This window comes from Sinocyclocheilus rhinocerous, unplaced genomic scaffold (assembly GCF_001515625.1).
Source record: "Sinocyclocheilus rhinocerous isolate Xijiao unplaced genomic scaffold, SAMN03320098_v1.1 scaffold2055, whole genome shotgun sequence".
NCBI classification, from domain to species: Eukaryota; Metazoa; Chordata; class Actinopteri; order Cypriniformes; family Cyprinidae; genus Sinocyclocheilus; species Sinocyclocheilus rhinocerous.
In genome coordinates, this window is record NW_015624297.1 from 185,662 (window position 1) to 194,985 (window position 9,324).

The following is a 9,324-nucleotide window of genomic DNA, read 5'->3' on the forward strand; positions in this document are numbered from 1 at the left end:
TAGGAAATTTACAAAATATCTTCATGGAACATGATCTTTACTTAATATCCTAATGATTTTTGGTATAAAAGAAAAATCAATAATTTTGACCCATACAATGTTTTTTTTGGCTATTGCTAAAAATATACCCAAGCGACTTAAGACTGGTTTTGTGGTCCAGGGTCACAAATGTGACCACTGTATATGTAAAACGTTTAAACTTTAAACTAAAGTCTTCATTAAAAGTGCCAAAGAGCAAAGTTAGAGTGCAAAAATAACTAAATAAAAAAAATCTCTGGATCACAACCAGCAGTAGTAACCACCCTGAGGTATGCCGACCTTGAGCGCCTGGATTTTTTGTTCCTTCCTCTGTTTCTCATACTGCATCTGGCCCATTTTGAGTTTCAGGCTAGAGAGTTTGGCCATAAGCGACTAGTGGCAGAGAGGTTAGCCAAAGAGGAAAAGGAAAATAAACACTTAAAGATAACAAGAAAGATGACAGGTTATGCAAGAGAGACAAAAGAAGAAGAGAACCCCTATACAAGCTTAAAGATAGTAACCTCAATTGTCGTTTTCACTAGTAAGAAACTAGCGTTGAAACTCACCTTAGTGGATTTCAATTTCTTTTCATACTGTAACCGTTCATTCTCCAACTCAGAAATGCGATATCTCAGTTCATTAATCTCCAAAATCAAACCCTAAAAAGGAAAAATGTCTTTAAAAGGCAAAAAAATCTCCATAGAATTTCACAAAGTGTCTCAAGCATTTTAGCAACAACTTGTTTTTCTAAACATTATTTTATTATTAATATTTATTTAATAATGTGAAATTTACTGTTAAATGGGTTAAAGTTAAACTGGCAACTGCATATGTATGCTGTCGATTACCACAAAAAAAAGTTACAATAAAAATAAAACAATTTTAAAAACTTAGGGTCGTTAATGCACGGAATCTAATAATATTAATAACTCGTTTCTAAACACTCACAGATTATCATGGCCATATTCCTAAACTATTTTGCTTCAAAGGGCTTCAAAGAGAAGCCTACTCTCAAGATTGAAATGGTTTGTTTAACAAACAGACTAAGTATTCAATCTTAATGAGCAAACAAAAAAACAAAAAAAACAAGAATCTAGTGACAAGCATCCATTCAGCACTCAGGCCTTTTAGGGCCAAGCTCTTTGTCAGGATGTCTAGCATTCAGCCGTGGATTTATGATTCAATAAACAACAGAGCAGCCTCTAGTTGTAAACACTCCGTGAAATACAGATGCATCCACTTGGAGCAGTGATCCGGAAAACTCAAAGGACAAATCAGAATACACTACAGTTCAAATGTTTTGGGTCAGTACAACTGTACAGCGGTTTTCAACTGTGATAAGAAATGTTATAATAACAATAAGAAGAAATATTTCTTGAGACTTATTTAAAAACTTACCAGCCACAAACTTTTGAACAGTAGTGTACATTAAGTATTTCAGGCTACAGTAGTTCTGATAGTTCAAAATCTAAAATGACATATTATAGTCTTAGTCTTAACAGGATAAAAAGACGACATTTTGGGAAACAAACTGGAGTCTTGCTGAGACAGTAAATTATGTGGCAGCAAAATAACAGGAAACAACAGAAATAATTGATATCTTTGAAGAATGTGTTGACCAACCTAGACCAAACACACTTGCCAGTGCAGTTTAAACAATAAATAGTTTGTATACATGTTCTATAATACTCTAAGAAGAATGAAAAACACAATCACAAAGAAAGGCCTGAAATGGAACGTTAGACAAAACCTGTTTTCTGTGGCCGACTGTGAACACAGGTGCAGAGACTGGTTCATCTCCATGACCCTAATCTGAAATCATCCTCTTGCTTTTCTCCATTTTTGGATGTTGTCTGACTCGGATAAAAAGACGACATTTTGGGAAACAAACTGGAGTCTTGCTGAGACAGTAAATTATGTGGCAGCAAAATAACAGGAAACAACAGAAATAATTGATATCTTTGAAGAATGTGTTGACCAACCTAGACCAAACACACTTGCCAGTGCAGTTTAAACAATAAATAGTTTGTATACATGTTCTATAATACTCTAAGAAGAATGAAAAACACAATCACAAAGAAAGGCCTGAAATGGAACGTTAGACAAAACCTGTTTTCTGTGGCCGACTGTGAACACAGGTGCAGAGACTGGTTCATCTCCATGACCCTAATCTGAAATCATCCTCTTGCTTTTCTCCATTTTTGGATGTTGTCTGACTCAAAAATACCTGCTGAAGTGATAACAGCATTTACCAAGCCTAAATAAAACACGTTATGGACAAGGACCGAGACAAGCTTGTCTGGAGTTCATAAGATAATAGTCTGCTTTACATCTAGTCGTGTTGCTAGACTTTAACAAACAACATAAAAAAAACGTTCCAGTTTGCAGTTCATTTGGGCCAAGAAACGCCCACTTTGACAGGAAGTGTATTTGTAAACTATATGTTAGTGGTAGGGATGTAACGATTAACCGCGAGCCGGTTGAAAATCGATTCAAATATGTGACGATTCAAATCGGCTGAGATGCTAAACAAATCGCGATTCATTTAGAGGTAGGAGTTTATATGAATGCATGTCTGAGGGGAACTTACTGTCTTTAGAAAAGTTTAGATGGTATTTTTTCTATTCATCTTGCCTCTGTATAATGCATATTAAAGTTCATAAGTGCACAGTTGCTTTGTTTACAGCCGAAACCAAGGAAACGCTTTAAGCGTTAAAGAGTAAAGAGAGCGATAAAGAGTGAATCTGCGTCTCATTCAGCTCTGCTGTTTCATGCAGATATTTTTATGTATAGTTTCACAAAACTGAAGTCAAACCATTCTGTTTTTGCTTCAAATTAGAAATTATACAATTGAATTTAGATTCAAAACTGATCATGTTGCATGTATGCTGCATCTTTGTTTGGATCATGATTAAAATGCAGTGGTTGCCTCTCATTTTAAATGGAAAGAGCACAGACAAAGCCTTAGTTTGTTTATATGAAGAGATTTATTTTATTTGTGTTACTTATGTATTTGATTTGGGGCTTGTTTTAAAATTTCAATTTAGTTATTTACATTTACATTATATTTAAATTGTGTTATTTAGCAGACACTTTTATCCAAAGCGACTTACAAATGAGGACTGAGTTGAGTGAATCGTTACATCCCTAGTTAGTGGCCAAACATGGTTTAGGGCTAGTTTATCTGAAATAGTTGAAACCATCGATGTGGAAAACCATTCCAATGGATCCCAACACCCTCTCGCTGAGGACCCTTCCTACTCCCATTCATCCACAGTAGGGCATAGTCCTTAGTGGTAATGACTACTTTCTAGAGAGAAAAGAGGCCACCTAAACCAATTTTTGGAGAGGAAATGGTATCTGGTAAAGGCTGTTTTTTCATTTACCATTTTGCCCAGACAGCAAACAAAGCAGAGAATAGCTAAAAGCCCAACATTCCAGTGCACTGAAACAGACCTCTGTACCACAACAGATCGCATTGTTGAATGCAAGTCTTTCTACTTCAGGCTTGTACAGAAACAAAAGGTTGGCTATACTGCAGAATCACGATTCTAAACAAACATTCAAGTCACTGACATTTTCAAATAAATACATTACACAATTATTTCCCTCATGCATGTGTGCATGTTTCTTACCTCACTATCTCCAAATCTGTCGTCAAAATCGAGTCTCTCTTTCTCCATGGCTGTTAACTTCAGCTTCAAGTTGGAAACCTCTGCCATAAGCTTCAGCTTCTGAGTCTCAAGGGCTGATCTGCACAAGAGTTCCTAGGAAGAAGAGTTCACAAATGGAGCATGAACAAAAAAATCCGTCTTATGAATACATTTTATGGGCTTTTAGTGAGGACGTGATAGGAAACTATGGGCTTAAAATAAGCTCTACTGTGCAGAATGCACTTGACCCAACTGCCAGACCATGTCTCCAATATACAAGAAATATCTTTAAAACCCACCTGCTGCAACATTTCTTCAGTTGCATTTAGTTTCTCACGGTGTTCATCAAGGCACAGGTCTAGGTCCCTTATCTTTTCACCCTGCGCCTCCACTTGATCCGTCAAAACACTCACCTGCAAAGAATGATGATTTTATTTTATTAAAAAATTTATTATTTTATTCAGCAAGGATGCATTAAATTGATTGAATGTGACAGCAAACACATTTATAATGTTTTTAAAATAAATTATATTAAAAATAAATGCTGTTCTTTTGAACTTTCTATTTACCAAAGAATCCTGAAAAAAAATGTACCAGGGTTTCTACAAAAATATTAAGAAGTTTTAAACATTGATAATAATAAGAAATGTTTCTAGAGCAGCAAATCAGTATATTAGAATGATTTCTAAAGGATCATGTGACACTGAAGACAAGTACTGCTAAAAATTCAGCTTTGTCATCATAGGAATAAATTACATTTTAAAATATATTTAAAAAGAAGACAGTTATTTTAAATTGTAATAATTTTTTACAATATTACTTTATTTATGACAGAATAAATGCAGCCTTGGTGAGCACAAGCTCACCTCAAAAATATTTTAAAATCTTGCCGACCTTGTATGTGCATGTACAGTATATACAAAGTTACCTGAAGCACAAGGGACTCTTTATCACTTTCAAGACGATTAAGTCTGTCCTGGTAAACATCACCGGTGATTGAAATGTGTCCATTTGACTGTCCAAAAAAGATATAGAAAAATAGTTTATTATAAAAGACTTCTGGAATCCACCACGACATGTCTTGAAACGGTTAATTTTATGCTTTTAAAAGCAAGTAATACTGAGAAAAACAGGGTCACTTGAGATTCAGGGTTTTCATGAACCAATTATTATGCCAACAAAATGTTAACATTCAGTGAATGAACATAATAATCCACATAAACTGACTAAATATGGTACTATGTGTTGCCTTTCCCTTGGCAGTTGTTCGATTTGTCTCAAGACACACAAGAATAATGTTTCTTGGATCTGCTGTAACTAATATCTTGAGGCAATAATAAAACTAAACTGCACTGCAGTCTTAATTATGAATAGAACTACTGCACATGATGCAGTAATAACTCAATTTATAACACTGAACCCTTATTATGTCAGAATGAAAATCATGAGCATAGGCCTAGCAATTTTATATAAAGCATTAAACCAAAAATACTTCCAACAGGCACAAACCAACACATAACATACTTTTGACTGTCACTGAAAATAGACTACGGGCTAACGGGAAAATAGACTTCCTATAAATAAAGGAATTATAAATAACCATGTACTACCTTACAACATGGCAACACATAGTATGTTAGCTCATGTTCACATCTAGAGTAGACACTGTGAATTCCAGAGTTCTGGAATGTGGTGTACATACCAGGTGACCATGCAGCCACTCCACCATGCTGTCTGCAGTAGAGTCTGTGATCTGACAACGCAAGCTCTCTCTTTCCTCAGTGTCCATGAGCTCCAGAATGCCCCTGAGGTCCTCCAGTAAGTTGAGGGCTCGCAAGCTGCCCATGAAGGGCGATGTTGGGGACTGACAATCAAAGATTCCATTGGAGTAGTCCAGAGCTTTGGAGCCTGAGTGCCAAAGACAAAGATAAATAAAAGCAGTGATAGGGAGTTGATCATGTTTTATTCAGACAATATAATGCGCAAGAAAATGTGTAGAGCTATACATTAAATGCTCATGAGAGTCAAGCAATACAAGAATAAGAAAATATTTTACAATAGTTCACATTTAGCACAATGTATGGCATTTCTGAATTGAGTAATCATTATAAAAAACACAATTATCATGTAGTGTGGAATAAAAGATAGTATGACCTTATAATAAAGCATGCTGTGGGCGAGGTTCTAAAGTCAGAACCAGGGCAGAGTAAATGCTTTAATTGCTAAAACCTCAGGAAATCATGTGATCTGACTTGAAATGTCAGCTTTGTAATAATAAGCCAGTGATAAATTACTTCATATGCCAAACCATTTGGTCACCGTGATAATATCGGTCCAATCTTACTCTATGTAAACCTTAGTAGGTTTCATGAAATGAGTCTGTGACATTTTCTTTGTAGAACTGCAGAACATTTCCAATGTGGACAGAATGAACATATTTACCAATGTGAAGTGAATTATTTTGTCAGGTTTAAATGTGGAGGAACCGTTGGATTTGGAATAGAGGTTTTAATTCACTTTTGGTATGGTTAACAAAAATGTTGAAAAGGCTACATGAGTCATAGGTAACAATTTTACCTGCTATAATACCATCCATTTGCTCCAAGGCTGCTGCCAACATGTCACTGGCATCAGACATCATCTTGTTCAGCTCTGTTAATCATGAATAAAGAGGAACTAACAAAATAAATATTACAGTAAACAGCACAAAATGCATTTAGGCAATCTCTAAACACATTAATAGAAACGTTTTGAAGGCTTAGGCACTGAATAAGTCAAAACTACAAAACTGAATGAAGAAATAGATGCCATTGTGCTTTGTGTTTGATACATGACTAATGTCATTCAGAAAAGTATTACACAGTCACAAAACTTTGGGTAGAATTTAACAGAATTTAGAGCCGGATCAGAATAACATTTACAGAGGCCGAATATACAGTCTACTGTTATTTTACTATTATTTATATACTATTATAGTATTTATTATATACAAATTGAATTTGTTTTTATTTTAATATTTTCAGTTTTCATTTTAATTTCAGTTTAAGTTTACTGTTGTTATGTGCTTTTGTCATTTATATTCTTTCCACTCATTTCTATTTAGCTTTATTTTAATTTCAGTTTTAAGTTATTTTCATTTTTCGTTTTAGTACTTCAACCGAAACTTATTTTAGTTATCTGCCATGGCAACTTTTCTAATTTTCAGTCATTTTGTTTAATTTCATTCAAGTTAATGATAGCAACACTGATGTGAGCACACAAACTACAATGCATGAAAGTATATTTCTCAACCCTTCCCATTCATCTTCATATCTAACTGCGCATTCATCTGGACGGGGTCTCCCTGTGATAGTTCCAGAGAGCAGAGCACATCCTTTGGGTGATAGGTTGGCTGGTTCTCAGCTCTCTGCTGTTCCCTGGGTAACACAGTCAAGCTCCAACAATTAACCACAGATTTTAAAGAATAACTGAGCCATTTACTTCGATTATTGGCACAGTGCTTGTGCTGCTGCTGGGGACACTGGGTACTTTGTTGGGGGACTAGCAGGGACACATTGTTAGACCCTTTTGGCTCGTGTCCCGAGAACACAGCGGTGGCATTCTCTCAGTTTTAATCCTCAAAACATGGAGGTGAAGAGACACCCCGTCATGTTCTGATATCCCATCCACCAGTGTTGATACATTTCTCTGCCGTAACACACAAACACGACAGGCCAAAGGTTAATTTACAGATCTGAAAGAAGGGAAAGTGTGCTATGCTAAGTGGGAGTTCAGTTTTTCTGCACAGAAATGGCTTGTTGTGATCCAAGTAAGAGGAGCTACTCAACCATTTGAAGTCATTCAAAGAAATATGTGAAGCATAAAAATCACAAAGCACCACTCTGAAATTATGTGTTGAGGTAAAGGACAATCCTAAAGTCTGTATACAGTGAATTAGCAGTTAATAATCCTTTAAAACGGGTAAACACAAATTTTGTGTATAGACATACACAGGGATTATCAGAGCAATTTAGTTTGACAGCAAGCCATTTTAAGGGTCTTCTAATGATGTTAGGTCTTATCTTCTAACTAGCAGCATTTACATCGGCAATGGTCTTACAGCAGCAAACCTGTTGTCATAGTGCTAAATATGATCAGAGGTGGGTAGTATCAAACTACTTTTACTTGAGTAAATTTTTGGAAGATGTGCACTTTAGATTTAAAGTAGATTAAGTAGATTTAAAGGTGGGTACTTTTAACTCAAGTACATTTCTAATGGGAAAAAAAATGTACTTTTACTTCGTTACATTGGGTGAGTTTCCTCTTGTAACTTAATTTTTTATTTTGTTTTGCAATATATGTTAAGAAATGTGTAGTTTATTCAAAGTGCGCTGTCTCTTTTTTTATGGGGCATTAGCGATGACCCATTCACAAATTAAAGGTGCTGTATGTAGGATTGACACCGAGTGGTTGAACTAGGTATTGCAGTCCAAATTCAAAATATTGGAGAGGGTTTTCCACCCGGCCCCTCCTCCTCAGACTTGACACACACGCAGGTTGCCAGATTGACGACACCAACAGGAAAGAGCGCACTTGACAATGAATGAAATGAAATACGCTTTGTTTTCCGCCAACTGGCAACCCGGGGTGCCGAAATACAATTGGGTAAACTGGCAGTGGGCAGTTCCCTCTCATAGGTAACTTCAATGCTGCGATGACGTCATTGCTTTGGGAACACCTCCGGTGTGACGAATGTCTGAAGCCCTTATACAATTTATTGGCCAATAGCGCTTAGCACCGCCCCAAGCATACGTCACGTATGCTCATATATGCGTGCTGTGCGCCTTCACGAAGCGAATCATCTGTTGCCCGTCGGAAAGAGATTCTTGTGTTCTAAGCCATCTATTTATATAGAGCAGTTTACTCCTCTAAGGCGGACACAATGAGTTTCCGATATGTATGGATGCATGTTACACAGACTCACGAGGAAACGGGTAGGAAGACCGCTTTGCGGCCTTTATCTATTGTTGTATCCGTGATATCTGTGTTTGTGAGTAAGTTGCTCTCTGGGCTGCTCTCTTTCTGAGGAAGGAGAGATGTTCGTTCAACCCCCGCTGTTCCAGTTCTGCGGTTGCCGAGGCGCCACACGAGCTCGACGCTTGGGGTGACGGCGATGAGCTTAAGTGTACAGAGAGTGAGAGAACGGAATTAATCCCCTTCTCTCTGGCTCTCTTCCCCAGACCGCATGCGCTCATCAGAAGAGCGCCTTGTGAGTCAGGTGGTTAGTCAAATCTGATTCCCGCTCCGGAAGCTCGTAATCGATTCTTTCGGCTGCGGATTAGATGATGCATACTCTACAGCAGCCTCGGGCTCGCAGGCGACACAAGCTGTAGATATAAACTATGGGTTAAGGGGCGAGTTTACTGATATAAAATCCCCGTTGCTCTACTCCCTCCCTGGATCAAGTGTTTCTCAAGTTTATTAAACAACATGAGAGGCACTGATTTTAGGACGTTAAGTCGTGCACTATGGTTTTTGGCGCTTCGAGCTACCAAACATTAGTTTGCCCGGCTAATTACTATTTCTTTCAGCTCCGTTGCTGCGTCGAGCTGAAACAAGTGGAAGAGCTCACGTGTTTCAGAGTATTCTTATAGCAAGCTATAACAGTGAGCTG

The 9,324-nt window shown here is 37.1% G+C and overlaps 1 protein-coding gene across 1 annotated transcript in view; it reads right to left on the reverse strand.

Annotated features, from left to right (window-relative positions):
• The window catches only part of LOC107740396 (liprin-beta-1-like), a 30,728-nt gene that overhangs the window by 14,083 nt on the left and 7,321 nt on the right, over positions 1 to 9,324 (reverse strand). The window contains exons 2-8 of the mRNA XM_016552822.1: positions 6,249 to 6,347; positions 5,374 to 5,579; positions 4,600 to 4,686; positions 3,971 to 4,084; positions 3,654 to 3,785; positions 585 to 677; positions 291 to 411 (exon numbers count right to left, since the gene is read on the reverse strand). Of these exons, the coding sequence (XP_016408308.1) occupies positions 291 to 411; positions 585 to 677; positions 3,654 to 3,785; positions 3,971 to 4,084; positions 4,600 to 4,686; positions 5,374 to 5,579; positions 6,249 to 6,312 (817 nt within the window). The 5' untranslated portion in view covers positions 6,313 to 6,347. The remainder of the gene's footprint in view (positions 1 to 290; positions 412 to 584; positions 678 to 3,653; positions 3,786 to 3,970; positions 4,085 to 4,599; positions 4,687 to 5,373; positions 5,580 to 6,248; positions 6,348 to 9,324) is intronic.